Source organism: Hemiscyllium ocellatum, chromosome 7 (genome assembly GCF_020745735.1).
Source record: "Hemiscyllium ocellatum isolate sHemOce1 chromosome 7, sHemOce1.pat.X.cur, whole genome shotgun sequence".
Lineage (NCBI taxonomy): Eukaryota > Metazoa > Chordata > Chondrichthyes > Orectolobiformes > Hemiscylliidae > Hemiscyllium > Hemiscyllium ocellatum.
The window spans coordinates 46,447,351-46,464,356 of NC_083407.1; the positions used below are offsets into that span (position 1 = coordinate 46,447,351).

The window sequence follows — 17,006 nt, forward strand, 5'->3', positions numbered from 1 at the left end:
GTTGGTGGGGAGAGTGGCATGAACCAAAGATCTGGAAAGGGAAGGAAGAGAGGGCTGGGGAGAAGATGTCCTTGGTGAGGTTGGGGTTGGTGTCTTCACAGCCCCTTCCCTTCCATTCCTCTGACCACCCTTTCCTTCCAGCTATCAACCGGACTCATTCTTCCCATCGACCAACCAGATCATACCTTCTACTTGTGTTCACATCCCTACCTCACCACCCTGTTTGGTCCCCACACTGACTCCTACAGAGCTTCACAAGTCAGTGGGTGTCATCCTGAAAAGAAATCCCGTCTGCCAGTCGACCAATCCTCTATGCGTGCCAGTACCTTGCAGCAGACACCATAGACTCCCATCCTGTTTAGCAGCTTCCTGTGCAGCACCTTGTCAAATCCAAATTAATTTGATCCACTGGCTCTCCTTTGTCTAACTTGCTTGCTACCACCTAAAAGAATTCTAACAAATTTGTCAGGCATGACTTACCCTTGATGAAGCTCTACTGATGTAGTCCTATTTTACCATGCACTTTCATGTACTCAGAAATCATATCCTGAATAATGGACTCAAATCTTGACAGAGGTCAGGCTAACCAACCTATAGTTTCCTGTATTCCATCTTCCTTAGTTCCTTAAAAAGCCTCTTTCCATTCTTTTGGGGCCCTTCCTGACTCCAGTGATTCCTGAAAGATCACTACCAATGTCTCCACAATCACCTTACCTAGCACCTTCAGAACTTTGGGGTGTAGTCCATCTAGTTCACGTGATTTGTCCCCCTTCAGACTTCTCAGTTTCCCCAACATCATCTCCTTAATGATGGCCACTACACGTGACCTTGCCTGCTGACTCTTCTTGAAGCTGTGATATGCTGCTGGTTTATTCCACTGTGAAAATTGAGGCGAAGTACCTATTCAGTACCATTTCTTTGTTCCACATTACTACTTCTCCAGTCTTACTTTCCGGCAGGCCAATGTCCACTCTTGCGCATCTTACCTTTCATATATCTTTAAAAAAGTTCTTGCAATCTTTTTTAAACTACTAGCTAACTTACCTTCCTATTTCATCAACTCGCCCCTTATTACATTTTTTTAGTTATCCTCTGCTGGTATTTAAAGGCTTTCCAACCCTCTGGTTTCCCACTAGTCTTCACCACATTGTATGCTTTTTCTTTTGCTGTTATGCTCTCCCTGCCTTCTGTTGTCTTGCCCTCCCCTTGGTGTGTTTCTTCTTCCTTGGGATGAATTTCTGCTGATCTCCCGAATTGCCCTCAAACTCCTACCATTGCTGGGCTACTATCTTTTCTGGTAAATTCCCCTTCCAGTCAACTCTGGCCATCTCCTTCCTCATGTCTTTGTAGTTACCTTTATTCAATTGTAATGCAGTTAAATCTGATTCCAGTTTCTCCCCCACAACACAGGGATGGATTCTATCTTGTCACAGCCACTGCTCCCTCGGAGTTCCTTCATGTTAAGCACTACAGCATCAAATGCAGAGCTCCCTGTCCCCTACTGGGGTCTACCACCAGCTACTCAAAAAAAAATCTGAATCTTTCAGGAATCCTTTTCTTGAGATCTGCTACCAACTCCATTTTCCCAGTCCACCTGCATATTGAGGTCCCCCATGATTATTGTAATAGTGGCATTCTTACATTACTTTGTTTCATTTATTTTCTTCCCCACATCCTGATTCTTGCTAGGAGCCCTGTACATAACTCTTGTTAGGGTCTTTTGTTTTTCCTTGTGGTTCCTTAACTGTACCACTTTTTTTTGCCTTCCTACACTTTATCACCTATTAAAATCATCTCGCTATCACTTCTTGCAATCAATTTAGTTTCACTTGTACTAACAAGGTAACTCTGCCACCTGTACCCATCTGCCAGTGCATTTGATTGGACATATATCCGTGGATATTTAGTTCCCAGCCATGATTGCCTTGCAGCCATGTCTGTGATACCCATGACATTGTAACTGCAATTTCAATCTGCACTAATATTATTTGCTTTATTTGATATTCTGTGTGCATTTAAGTACAACATTCTCCATCCTGTGTTGAATGCTCCACTTCTCATAGTTGTCCCCACATCTACTGTATCTGAAGTTAGATTCCTGACCCTTTCATACTCTGTCCTAATAATTGTTTTGGAAGCTGTAAGAGCATCTGCTGAGCCTTCCCCCTCCTTTTTAATTTTTTCCATAATTTTCCACGTGGCTGCACACCCCCATGCACTCATGCACGTGCATGTGTGCACACATGAACACACGACAGAGGAACATCGATTACCTGAATGACACAGGTGAGGGGAATTGTTTGGATAATCGAATGCCAGATAACAGTTTAGCCAAGCATCAGGACCTTGCAATCTTGTTCGGAAACCCGAGTTCCTCTGTATTTCATTTAAAGTCCTATCCACAGCCCTAGTTATATGATTTGCAAGGAGTATCCTCTCAGCATGATTCAGGTAGTGCCTGTCCCATTGGACATCCTTCTCTTTGCCCAGTACTGTTGCCAACATCCCATGAATTCAAACCAAATTCTCCCCAACAAATCTTTTGAGTCACACATTTACCTCTTTAATCTTGTTGAGCCTGTGCCTGTTTACTTGTGTCTAAGGTGGTCTTCTGGAGATTATATCTTTTTTTTTGTTTTTGCTTTATAATTTTAACACGGTGGAGTTTGTCATCATTGCAGATATGGCTATAGGTGATCGATCCCAAACAGAAACTTTAACATTTAGCTGTGCATTTAGTCCTTGCCAAATATTGCTGTGTATTTTGCATTTAAATAAAGGTGAGTGCTAATAACACTGTTATTTTCACAGCAAGATCTCATCCATTATGTTTACTAACTAGTTGACAGCCATCTTTATAAATTTTACGTAAGTCTAATATAGTGAGTGTGTGCATGTATGTATTTTCTTAGACCTGTCTTGACATGAGTACCTGTCTTCAGATTCCAAAAAGCTAGGCATCCTTGATCTCTCTCTAATTAAATGGTCAGTCATGTGGAAAGCAAAAATAATGATGTTCCATATAGTACAGTATGCATAACTTTAGTGCTGTAGAGGAATCTTATTCTGTATCATTAACCATTCCAGGTTAATTGTGATAATAGGTGCCTTTCGCCAATATTAATAAAAACCTCCCAAATAAAAGTTTGCAAAAGATCTTGATTCATTCTTGTTTCATGGTGAAAATGTTAACCTCAGCTTTCTCACATATTTGAAAGTCTACAAAGTAATTTGTCCATTCACAAATGGCATATTCTGATACTGAGAAGGCTTTATTCCACTTTCAATGAGCTTTATAACGGTCTGACCTTGGATCAATTTAGAACCTCTTGATCCTATAAATGGCTAGGTTAGATAATTGAAAATGCCACACTATTATTCAAGGAGGCAGGGAGAAATCAGATTACCACATTTTGTTTGCATGACATTGTGGCAAAAGTTACTAGGATCTACTATCCGAGACAGCAGTTGAACTCTCGGACAAATGTAGTGTGATCAGATGGAATTTGCATGTATTTCAGAAGGGAGGATCATGCCATGTTAATACGATTAATTCACTGGCAAAATGAATAGAAGAGTGTGAATGCATGTTGTCTTTATGGATAGAAGATGTATGATTCGGAAGGAGATGTCTGCGTAATTTTGAAACCATTTAAACTTTATGGCTGTTAGTTAGCTGGGAGGTAAGAAATTAATGTAGGATATAAAATGTAACATTTGATTAGCAAGATGTGAAAATGATCTGTACTGGGAATTCATCTCACCATGCGTTCATTTGGGGTGCAACTAGAGCAAAATGAGGATTTCAAGGGTTCAAATAATAATGCCATATTGGAAAGCAGAAAGTGCAACATTCATTTATATAGCATACTTAATAAAGCATCCTAAAATCTCTTTAAATTTAATATGCTAATACTGTGTATGAAACCTTACTACTGTTTAATCAGTAGGTATATTTTGCTTTCCATCTTCTGAATTCCAGATTTTGAGTATCAGAATTTACTTTAAATATTTTTTTCTTAAAATTGCTGTGATTCTGGCATTTGGAAATGTTTATGGAAAATGCTATTGGCTGACTATTGAAGGAACTTTTTTGTGCAATGTCATTAAACCTTAGTGGAATTTTATTTTAAAATCTACCATTACATAAACTGATTTGCTGAATTATTTTCACCTAAAGGAATAATTTACAGCATAACTGTTCATTTAGGCTGCATTTATCATCAACACCACTAGGCAGCGCAGTTAGCACACATGCATAGCAACACAGCATCACTGTTTTGGAATTGACAGAATGGCAACTCATGTCACGGAGATGGTGTTGCCCATATATTTCCCATGATGGAGCTTTTAAATATGGTTCTGTTTCAATGAACTGGTCAGTAATATTCTGTTTTAAACACTTCTGTAACAAGAAGCAATCTTAGCAACACCATCATCTTCACACATATACCAAACAGCTCTGTTTGCAGGGGTATGGTGGCTCTGAGCAAAAAAAGCCTTTGGATTCAGATTTTTATGTTATGCTCTTTGTATTTATTTCTGTTTGGGTGCTGTTTTTCTTGCTTTAGTTCTGTTAGTTTTGACTGGGTCTTAGACCACATTTTTTCTCCTTTTTTGTGAATCTTGTGTTTCTTTGCTGCCACCTTCTTAGTAGCTGTTGCTTTTGTCTCCTATTTTTGTTACTTCTCATGGATGCATCAATACTGCCAGGCACGCAGATTCTTGCTGCAACTGACCAATCGTGGAGGTCATCCCTGCCAGCTTGGTCTTTAGCCATTTTTTGTGGTTCTCTTCGGTATTGGGAATACAAAGTGTTTAAACTCTTGATCTGTATTAAAATCCTGTAGGTTGTAGCTTATTGCTGCAGTTTCTTTTGCAGTCACGTGTAGTGTCAACTTAATATTGGAGCATAAAAATTGTGCCATTATTGTTGGTAATTTATTTCTAAATTAAATTGTTGTGAAGCTATAATTGAATTTATACTATTGTGCATTTTTATCTCAAAGATAGGCTTGTGGCAGAGCATTAATCCTTTTGTGTGTTCACTTTATTTTGTAAATCCTTTAATACTACCCTCATATAATGAAGGAAGTGACAACCAGCAGATTGTTTGACTGCATCAGCAGAAATGGACAGCATGCTGGCAAACTAGACAACCATGTTTAGATTAATCTTTCATTGTTTTGGGATGTACCTTCCTGATTTTATAAAATTATTACCTGTCTAGAAAATGTGTGGATGCTTTTGTACTTGAAATTTTTACCTGGTAATCAATAGAAAGATGTGCTGGTGAAGCAATAAGGATATAATTCAGACATTAAGTTGTTCAAATGAAATTTAGACATTTTGGCTTTTCACTGGATAATTGCCCATCTGTTAACATTAAAATGTAATAATTATTCATTCCTGTAAACTCCAAAGGTCAGTGAAAAGCTAACAATAGAGTTTGGTTGCGCCATCCCAAGTCAACCCTCCTAACAGCAGTAGCATCTTCTGAGATTTATATAGTGTCTTTAATGTAGTAAATCTCCCAAGGTGTTCCATAGGAGTGATAACAAACAACCTTTAATACTAAGCTGCATTAGGAGATAGAGGCCAATGATCAAAAGTTTAGATTTTATGAAATACCCGTAAAGGAGGGAAGAGTTTGCGAGCCAGTGCAGTTGACGGAGGGAATTCAGGGCTTAGAACCTTGGCAGCTGAAGACACTGACACCAATGTTAGGGTAGCTGAAGTTAAGGATGCTTAAGAATGCTGGAATTGGAGGAACACAAATCTTGGAGAATTGTAATGTTGGATGAGATTGCAGTGATAGGGAGGTGTGAAATCATGGAAGGGTTTGAAAGCAATCTAAGCAACCTATAATGACATCCTTTTTAAAATGGTTCCACGCTTTCTGCTCTTTGACTTTCCAGATTTTATAGATACTCTAGTTGTTGGCATATAAGTCAATCATTGAAATCGTAATGATCCTTTTAAAAAACAAGAGTCAATGTATATGCTGAATGTAAAAGAGAACTAGAAGCAGACAATCCACAAATATATGCTATCTGAGCCAGCATTCCAGTGCATTGGCTTTTTCTCGTAAAACTGGATTAATTTCCAGTAGTTCTGCAATATTGTTAGATACATGATCAATTAGCCTATGGAAGGAATGCAAACAACGCTGATATTCATTGGTAGCTGGTTGGCTGATTACAGACAAAATGAACATTCTGCCAAAAGGTTAACTTCCGTTCTGGGATGCTGTTTCATAGTTGTACATCATGTTCTTGCATTTAATTCAAGTTGTATATGACTTAATAGTGAATCAAAAGCTAATTATTCTTAAAATGCTTTAAAACTATGTTGTTGATAGCCAGCAGTGGCTACTACATAGATAAGAAGGGCCAGCATTTATATATCTTGCTTTTCGCAACTTGCAGACAACCTTAAGAGTTTCATAACCAATTGATTTTTTTTAAGTGCTGACACTGCTTCTGTAGGCAAATGTGGCAGCCAATTATTTGCACAGCAGTGTTTCACAATCAGGAAATGAAATAAATGATCAGTATATTTTGATGAGGGATAGATCTTGGGCTAAGATAACAGAAAAATGCCCTTTCTTCCTTGTACCATGTCATGGATTTTCAAAAAATCCACGTGAAGAGACAGATAAGGCCTTGGGTCAATATCTTTTTCAAAAAGTCAGCATGTTTACCAACACAACATTCCCTCAGTGGAGCATGAGTGTCAACATAGATTTGTTCCAAACCTGTAATAAAAGCATACAGCTGATACAAAGGCAAGCATGCTAATGATAAATAAAGTTGACAATTATTCCTTTAATAATTCACCCACTTCCACAACACATTGAACCTATTGTCATGATCAATGCATTTCCCATTACGGAAATGCATAAATCCTGCATACGTAGGGCAATCTTTAGTTTTGATTACCATAGCAGTTTTTCAATATGGTTGAAATATAAATATGGCATACTCTATCTTTTATCCCCCTCTCCTAAAGGCAGTTGCTGATTTACTAGTAATTCCAAATGTTTGGGTGGTTCTTCAGCAAAATGTATCATTATTTTATTATAAATGTTTTCTTCGGTTACAGTTGATCTGAAATAACTTTAAATCAACCAGTTCTGGTAATCTTTACAACTGTTCCAGTTATTACTAGTCGATGATCTGTACTGTATCTTTGTTTTCAAATAGGCAGCATTTGATAGGGCCAGAAGTATGTCTTTTAGCTTCTTGGCCATCAATAACTGTGTCCCTTAATATATTTTATAATCAGCCTGTTCCGAGATGTCATTATACATTTCTTGAGCAGGTGGAACTTGAACTAGTCCTCCTTGCTCAGAGATAGGGACTCTACCATTGCTCCGCAAGTGCCCTCTGGAGCTTTTGCACACTTGTGTACTTACTGGGACATCTTACAAACATGTACTACTAACCCAACGACTACAGTTTAACTGTTTGTATAGGAGCTCATGTGAATCCACAGATAATGTCCACCAAATTTAGATGAATGTGAGGTGCTGCGTTTTGGACAGGCACATCAGAGCAGGACTTATACACTTAATGGTTTGGTCCTGGGAAGTGTTGCTGAACAAAGGGACCTTGGAGTGCAGGTTCATAGTTCCTTGAAAGTGGAGTTGCAGTACAGTAGGGATAGTGAAGAAGGCATTTGGTATACTTTCCTTTATTAGTCAGTGCCTTGAGTAAAGAAGTTGGGAGATCATTTTGCAGCTGTGCAGGTCATTGGTTAGGCCACTTTTGGAATATTGTGCAGTTCTGGTCTCCTTCCTCTCTGGAAGATGTTGTGAAACTTGAAAGGGTTCAGAAAAGATTTACAAGGATGTTGCCAGGGTTGGAGGATTTGAGCTATAGGGAGAGGCTGTTTTCCCTGGTGTGTCTGAGGCTAAGGGATGACCTAATAGAGGTTTATAAAGTAAAGTTCTGCCACATGGCAATATCGGTGTACAGTTGGTGAGCTTATTTTGAGACTGTGTTTCCTGGTTTTAGACAGGTACCCCGGTCCCAGCCAGCGCAAGCATTCTTCCTGCCTTCACCCTGTTGAGCCCTGTAAAAAATTTCTGTTTGAATGAAATTAGCTTTAATTTTTTCTAAACATGAGAGAATAATGTCACGGTCATCAATCTCTCTCTCTCAGGAAATAGTATGGAGAACCTTTATTGTACTCCCTCTCTGGAAAGTCTGCCTTTCCTTAGTATGCTACATCCCTTTGTTCCATTTTGGTGAGTGATCTAGGAGCACAATAAACAGGTATGCTTTCTACCTTTCTGCACCTAAAAGAGTACCGGCACAATCTTGTTGAAATTGCATCAATTGCTATTAAGGACAATAGATCCAGATAATAACATTGAAGAATCCTGATAAATTCAGTAGTTTTTTGATTTTGTCAAATGCTGTTTCATTCTAACACCATTGTTGATTCTCCTGGAGTAGTTGTATCAAAGGCTCATTTGCTTCTGCAAAGTTTGTAAACTTTTTTGCAGCTGGTTTCTGATCCACAGGAAGCTTGGTGATGTCTCAGTGGCAGATGTTCTTTGGCCCAGTTTTCAAGACATCTATTCTGATTCTAGTAGCCTGGATTTTGTGTTGAATAACTATTTATCTTGTTTGTGCAAGCTCACACTTGGCATTCACTGTTAAGCCTGCATTCTGAAGCACTTCCACAACTGTTCTAATTCTTTGGTTAAGTTCTTCTTTTATGGCTATATATATTAGCATGTCATCCATGTGGCACATTATCCCATCATTGTCTTCCAATGTGTTTGATATTGACCTTTGAAAACTCTCAGATGTGGATGCAGTTCCAAAGTGTAACCGGTTTATGCAATAATGCATAAGGCTTAATAAAAGTAATCAGCTTTCTCGAGTCTTAAGTCAGAGATAATTGCCAGAAGTCAGGGTTCACACCCAGATGGATGAAGTTTTTTTTCTGACCTGTTCTTTTCAGTTGAACAGTGGAACATGTAATTAGGAGTGTCCAGGTTCTTGAACCATTTGGGTTTGGAACATAACCATTTCTGAACACCATCTCTTTGATATTGTAAAATGTAAACTTTTTAGCTGAGCATATATTCTATTTCTTCCTTGACTTTATCTAAGAATATATGCGATACTTTCCTTGGTGTATACAAGCATATTGGATTTGCATTACTCCTGAGAATAATGTGGCACCTTGTGTTCAATTTTCCCAACTTTTCCAAGATGGTCGGCAGTTATCTGTGAAATGCGCTTCCTTGGTCTATATCTGAATCTATAGCTAATCTTGTGAATTAGTTTCCGGTTTAAACGTCCATTTATGCTTAATCAAGAACATTCTTAGTTCTGAATGGTTGACGTTCTGTTGCTCTGCTTTTTGGCCTCTTCCTTATGTATCCTCCAAACTCTTTGACTTTTTTGTCAGTCATGAACCTGTCTTAATCACCCTTTTAAAAAAAAGCAATGCCTCCACTGCTCTCGAGGGAAGACCATTCCATACACTAACAACAAACTGTGGGGGGAATAAATGCTCCTTGTCCCCATCTCAAATGGGAGATGCTTTAATTTTTAACCTGTGTCCTTTGCATCACTCACGAAGGGGGATATCCTTTCACCATTCTCCCTGCCAAGTTCCCTCAGGACCTTCAATGTTCCAATTAGATCGCTTTTCTTTCTTACAAATGCCAATGGATTCAGACCCAACATGTCCAACCTTTTGTCATTTGACAATCCCTTCATCCCAGGAATTGGTCAAATGGACCTTCTCTAAACTTCTAATGCAATTATATGGCTTACTAAACAATGGGACTGAAACTAAATACATTATTCCAGATGTGTTCTCACTAATGTCCTGTACAACTGTAGCTAAACTTCTCTCTTTTATATTCAATTCCCCTTGGAATAAATAACTGCACTTCATTTGTCTTCCTAATCCTTTGTTGTATGCACGTACTAACTTTGATTCATTTATCAGGAGAACCAGATGCCTGTGTACTGCAGAGTTTTGCAATTTCCCTACACATAAACAATGTGATTGTGGTCCAGTGGTCAGTTCACCGTAAGTGTTTGGGTGTGCAACCATTAATCCATCCCAAGATTGTGGCTGAGTCAGGAGAAATATTATGGCTTGGCAATTTGGCATCAAGTACAATCTTTGAGTTGGTGGACTTGGCCTTCCCAAAGATGCTTAGGTTATTTTTGTCTGCACTGATTATAACCCTGTCTGATGATTGTGACATCTCTCTACTGAGCATCCTAGGAAAAGCCAAAATTGCTTATGTTGCCCTCACTAAGCTGAATACATTAACCCTGAAAATTTGTGTAATGTAGCTCTTCCAGATCTGAAAATATTTTAATTACCATCTGAACATCACAATTTAATTATTTAAATACCATACCAAAGCAATACTTGGTGTTTCTTTGGAATTAGTTGGCAATGCATGGGGCTTAAGATGTCTGGACTTGAATAAGCGAGAAATGAAATAATACTGAAATAGTATATACAGAGGAGCCTCTGTTATCTGAGAGTGTTGGAAAAGCACAGCAGGTCAGGCAGCATCCGAGGAGCAGGAGAGTCGACCTTTCGGGCAAAAGCCTTTCATCAGGAGCATCTGCACCCCTCACTTTAAACTCTGTTATCCGGCATTTGATTATCTGCATTTTGGATTATTCAGACAAGATCACAAGGTCCCAGTGCTTGTCTAAATTGTGTTATCCAGCATTCGATTATCTGAACATTCAATTATTTGAATAAAATACTCCCCGCCCGAGGTGTTCGGATAATTGAGGTTGCTCTGTACGCCAATTGACCTGACAGAAATTAATGGTCTAATTTTCAGGCATTTTGGAGCCTGAATTTGCAGCAATGAATTTCTATCTATGTATGACACGAGGTTGATTGAACTAAATTCCATTAGTTTTCAGCTTATTCTGATGACTTGAGAAATAAAACTTCTAACCACTTTTGTTTCCAGCACTAATTTTAAACTAATGCACTCTTACTGATTCAAAGAAATAATGTTTTACTGATTGTCCTTTTCATCCTTACAAACTTTACAACACAACAACTAGACTGTCTTTATTTTTCACTTTTTTTTCAAGTATCTCATTTCATCTTGGTGCCATTTGATTTAAGCTGCAGTTTTTTTTCTTTGCACTAGTAACCTTTCTTTAATGGAGTGCCTAAGAATGCCCATAAATTTTAGATTAGATTAGATTAGATTAGACTTAGATTAGACTTAGTGTGGAAACAGGCCCTTCGGCCCAACAGGTCCACACCGACCCGCCGAAGCACAATCCATCCATACCCCTACATTTACCCCTTACCTAACACTACGGGCAATTTAGCATGGCCAATTCACCTGACCCACACATCTTTGGACTATGGGAGGAAACCGGAGCACCCGGAGGAAACCCACGCAGACACGGGGAGAACGTGTAAACTCCACACAGTCAGTCGCCTGAGTCGGGAATTGAACCCAGGTCTCAGGCACTGTGAGGCAGCAGTGCTAACCACTGTGCCACTTATTTCAAGTTAAAGTATATTTCTGTTTTCTACTTTTTTATCCAAAGCACCCACCCAATTTTCCAATCTATTTTATGCCTCCTTCTAATCTCTGATCTTTGTTCTTATTGAAAATCAGTGGTAGCTTATAGTGAAGATCTAGACCCCTGGCGGTTGTGGGGGGGGCGGGTTGGGGGGGTGTCTCTGTTCCATGAGCAGTCAATAAGCACTTGCAATCAGTCTGGTTCCTTTAAAGACTTCATTCTTCATTTCTTCATGTGGCCGGACATCTGGAAACAGAGGTTATACACTTTCATGTTCCTCAGAGGAGGTGTGCACATGGCTTAAAACAAAGACATTTTTATACTTTGCTTAAAGAAGGGTGCAGGCTTTGATCACATAGTACATTTAGACAATTACCAATCAATACATGATATTGCTTTATTTGACAGTTACTTGATCCAATGATGTTTCCTGGGAAGCAGTTTTATTTTCCAACACTCATGCCATCCTTACCTCACTAACCGAACCTTTGTACCTGCATCTAAAGGTCAGTTAGGATGGCCAGTCATGTCTTATCTAGTCTAGTTATTTCTGTGCTGTAAAGGAGCATTGTCTGCTAATCTCTATTGAAGCAGACTGTGGTTAGTCAATAATGCAGCTATAGCAGAATTGTCAATTTGCAGCCTAGAAGCCATTTTGTCATGTTATTTGCATCAAGAAGCCATTTTACTGCCACCTAAGTTTTTAAGAACATCAGTTAAGTAGTTGTTCCTGACAACAACTTGTTACCTCAGCCTGTATTCAGGTTCAGATCCTTAATAGCATAAGTTTCAAGGGTTAATCGCTCTTAAAATTTTCTAGTGTTCGAAATGCAATATATTATGGTTGCCTCAACGCTTTGATATTTTGCGTGACTGAAGTGAAACGTGCGGTCTTAGGTTGCACTTGGGTGTTTTGGTTATATAGATTCACATATCACTGCTCTCTTTTCTGGCTTACAGTGATCACATGGAGAATGTACATGGATATTTGATGAAATATACAAATCTTGTCACAGGCTGGCAGTATCGGTGAGTTCATTTAGCAGAAATTATAAAATAGTTAAGATCTTCAATTAACTTAGATTGCTTTAATGTGTAATTTTGTGGTGGTGCAATGCAGTTTTGGCTTTACCTGTGTTTCACTCATGAAGCCGAATTGAAATTGTGCTTACACTATAACTACTGCAAAGCTGTATCTTATCTCTACAGTGTTAGCATAAATCAGACTTCTGATATAAATGTTACATTTTAATTTGGAAAAAATTGTCCTCAAGTCATACAGCATGGAAATACAGACCTTTCAGTCCCAACTCGTTCATGCTGACCAAGTTTCCTAAACTGAATTAGTCCCATTTGTTTGTGGTTGGTTCATATCCCTCTATTTGTGTACACGTCCAAATGTAATTTAAATGTTGTAAGTATGCCTGCTTCTATCACTTCCTCTGGCAGCTCGATCCATTTGCAGACCACCTTCTGTGTGGGAAAAAAAATTGTCCCTCAGGTCTGTTTTAAATCTTTCCCCCCTCTCATTTAATCTATGTCCTCTAGTTTTGGAATTCCCTGGGGAAACGTTCGTGGCTATTCACTTCACCTGTGCCCCTCATGATTTTATGAACCTCTGTAAAATCTGTTTTTATCAACTGGCTCAATTTGTGCAATGAATGTAAGACTAAAGCATTTTTTTTGGAAGATTGCATCTGTGCCTTCGGTCGTAAAAATAGTTGCTATTTCAAATTGTGGGTATGTCAATTGAGACAATTATAAAACAATTTCATCTTATTTAAATGTTGGCCAAGAAAGTACTTTTAAAAAGTCAAGTCGGGTGGCATCTGGAGTGAACTGCACTGGGTGGTGGATGTGGATTAATTATTGCTTTCAATGGTAAATTGGATAAACATCTAAAGATAAAATGAAAATTATGGAGAAAAAATGGAGGTGGTGTTGAGGTTAGATTAATAGCTTTTTTGGAAAGTCTGTGTGCCTCCATCTGTGTAGTAACCATTTTATTATTTTAAAATGTGGCTTAGTTTTCTAATATTCAAAAGAGCTTTAGAGATGGAGAAGGTTACAAAGTTGAGGGTTTTTAAAAAAAAAAAATTTTACAAAATACATGAAGTGATTTCAATATGGATGAGAATTTTACATTTTCGATGTGTTGAAAGAATAGGAGTCAATAGAGGTCACCAAGAATAGAAATAATTAAACATGGAGCAGAATAGGACATTGATTTGATATGGAATCATAATGACAGCACTATTTTAAGTTAGAACAGTAATATAATTTAAAATACACCCACAACTTATTTTAACAAACAGAATTAATATGCTGTAAGCATGAGTAATAAACAGTGATCAAACATCCCAAAAGCACATCACATAGCAAATGCAAGAAGGGCAGATCCCACTCAATTCTCAGATCTCCTCCTAAATTTAATGATTCATTAATTTGGAGGTGCCGGGTTGGACTGGGGTGTACAAAGTTAAAAATCACACAACACCAGGTTATAGTCTAACAGGTTTATTTGGAAACACTAGCTTTCAGAGTGCTGCCCCTTCATCAGGTGGTTGCACCTGTTAGACTATAACCTGGTGTTGTGTGATTTTTAGCATGATACATGGTTATCACATCTCAACAAACTTCCCAAGAAAATGCAATTCTTCACCTTTGCTGATCTGATCTCAATTCTCAATCAAGGAATTTTCCGTCATCCACGTCCTTGATGACTGTTCCTGATCTTGTGTACACCTCTCGGACTCCAAAAGCTGTACTCTCTTTATTCACAATTTTAACTTAGCTCTTCACCAACAGCTAATTTCACCAAGCTGATGGCTGTTCCAGAGTTTTCTCTGTTCTCTAATCTTGCTATGTTGCATCCAGCAAGTACTGCTTGTTGCTTTTCAAGCCCTACTCTCTCAACTGCACTTGTGTATTAATGCTCACGGGCTTCTTGCGAGCCTCTCACAACTTCCCAACACGCAACATCTGTGATCTTCCCACCCTCTTGGTTCTTCAGGACAGTTTGAGCCCTAATTCCAACTTTTAGCTGCTTACTAAATCTTACAGCTATAACTTGGCATTTCTTTTAAAAAGCATGGAGCTATCCAATTATTCTTGACTTCTTCCCTGGCAGCAGCTAAAAATCAGTACTCGTAAAATGGAGTCTGCTGCTGTCTGCCTGTCTGTCTGTAACTAAACTCTATTCCCAGAACCATTTTTCAGTGATCTCTGAATTGTTCTGAGTGACTTCTTAAGTCCTTGCGGTGAGCCCAACCCCTGCCACAAGGTAGATTTGAATGACAATGTCTAACCACTTTGGAATTGAGTGTGTTCTAAATTTTAAATTCCAAAGGTGGTGTTTTCCCTGAATTTCACCTCAACACAGACAACAGAAAACAAACTCTAGTTTGAGTATTGAAAATAGAAGATCATTCAGAGGAACATTAGAACACGTGTAAAAACATTGCGGTAACAAAGAAACAGATTAAATAGTTGATAGATTGATGTGATAGCAATGTTACAGGTGAAATTGGCTGTTAGGGCATATTTATATGGTCATTTTTAATCATCCTGTTCAGACATATTGTGGTATACCACTGGAGCAGGTTATGTTTGAACCTGTCTAGCCCAGATGCTAAGCCCACTACCACAGTGCCATAGGACTCCTGTGGTTAGTGTGTTCAACAACATCATAATTCTTAAGACCATAAGTATGAGTCAAAATGTTGATTTAATAAGTAACTTGACTAAACCTTGACAGAAAAGAATGGCTAAAAATCTTCATTGTGGGATGGATTGTTTGTGGGCAGGGTATTTGTACCTCATTCAGAATTTTAAAATTTTAAAAGTTTCTATATTTGTGATTTATGCATAAGTGTTTGTTATTGATAACATAATATGCCAAGCATATATTTGCAAGTGGTACTTCTGCTCCATGAAATAGTGGGAGCAACATTGAATGCATGTTTAGTCTCGAAACACAATTTTAACATTTCATGAATCCAAACATTTGAATATTACACGTTGGAATAGCTTTTTAGAAAAATAGTTGGTGTACCTAATAAATACAACATTTGTTCACAAAACTAGTTAAGCTTTAGTGCTGTGACTTGATTTATTTATTTATTCCACTGCATGGATAGGGTAAATAGACAGGTCTTTTCCTTGGGGTGGGGAAGTCCAGAACTAGAGGGCATAGGTTGAGGGTGAGGGGGTCAGATTTAAAAGGGACCCCAGGGGCAACTTTTTCACGGAGGCTAGTGCATGTATGGAATGCTGGTCCAATTGCAAGCCTTTAAATGGCATCTGGATAGCTATATGAATAAGAAAGATTTAGATGGATATGGGCCAAGTTCTGGCAAATGGGACTGGATTAGGTTAGGATATCTGGTCAGCATGGACGAGTTGGACTGAAGGGTTTGTTTCTGTGCTGTACATCTCTATGACTCTACGCCAAAGGAAAATTCTCTCAATCCAGTACTTTCAATAATATAACATTTTAATTCAGCCTTAAAATTAAATTCAACTTCTGAAGAGTCAAACTGGACTTGAAAGATTAACTCTATTTATCCGTCCACAAGTGTTGTCAGACCTGCTGAGTTTTACGTTTTTTGCAATCATGTTACCTTTCTTTGGCCCTTCCAACATTTGAATATGTTATTTAGGCTGACAATAGGTGCTGATCTGAGAGATCGGCATTCTCAAAGTTGACTTTTGGATTAGGTATGAAACTGTAAACCTATGTGATGGTTCAGTTGATGTAAAAGGTAGATTTTGTGAAGAAGAGCTCTTCCATTATCAACCTAAATAAAATCATTGGCTATAAGCTTATTTTCCTATTTTTGGAATCATGCTGTGCATGTTAAATGAACTTGTGCATTAAATGAAAGTAATTCATCACTTTTCAGTTTTTGATATTTCCCCAGTTTCAACAGAAACATAAGTTCCTTTCTACCCATCATTACTGTGTGATTTTCCTAACTAGCAAGCAAGCTGCTATTGTTTTAATCCTCTGTAGTGATTGTCTTTTTTTTGTTCCTCCACCAGATTCTTTGTTTTAAATAATGAAGCTGGACTACTAGAATATTTTGTCAACGAGCAATCCAGAAATCAAAAGCCAAGAGGCACTTTGCAGCTAGCAGGGGCGGTCATCTCACCAAGTGATGAAGACTCTCACACCTTTACAGTTAATGCTGCTATAGGAGAACAGTATAAACTAAGAGGTACAATACTAAGGATGCTGCTTCACTTTTTTTTACATATATTGCTTTGTGCTGTTGAGATTGTAACTTGTTACAGTCATTGTATATGGGATGAATTTTTTTGTAGCTGAAGCAAAACAGTGAACATCCTTGATTGGGTTATGCCTCCCAACCTGCTCGGGTCCGCAGCACCCATTACCCTGCGGTATGATAGAAATTTTGGGTGCTGTACACTGAAGTTCAACAGTACAAGTCA

General features: G+C 38.4%; 1 protein-coding gene across 1 annotated transcript in view; it reads left to right on the forward strand.

Annotated features, from left to right (window-relative positions):
- Positions 1-17,006, forward strand: part of osbpl11 (oxysterol binding protein-like 11) — an 80,688-nt gene that overhangs the window by 11,703 nt on the left and 51,979 nt on the right. Inside the window, exons 2-3 of the mRNA XM_060827157.1 lie at positions 12,513-12,581; positions 16,596-16,771. Coding sequence (XP_060683140.1) covers positions 12,513-12,581; positions 16,596-16,771 — 245 coding nt within the window. The remainder of the gene's footprint in view (positions 1-12,512; positions 12,582-16,595; positions 16,772-17,006) is intronic.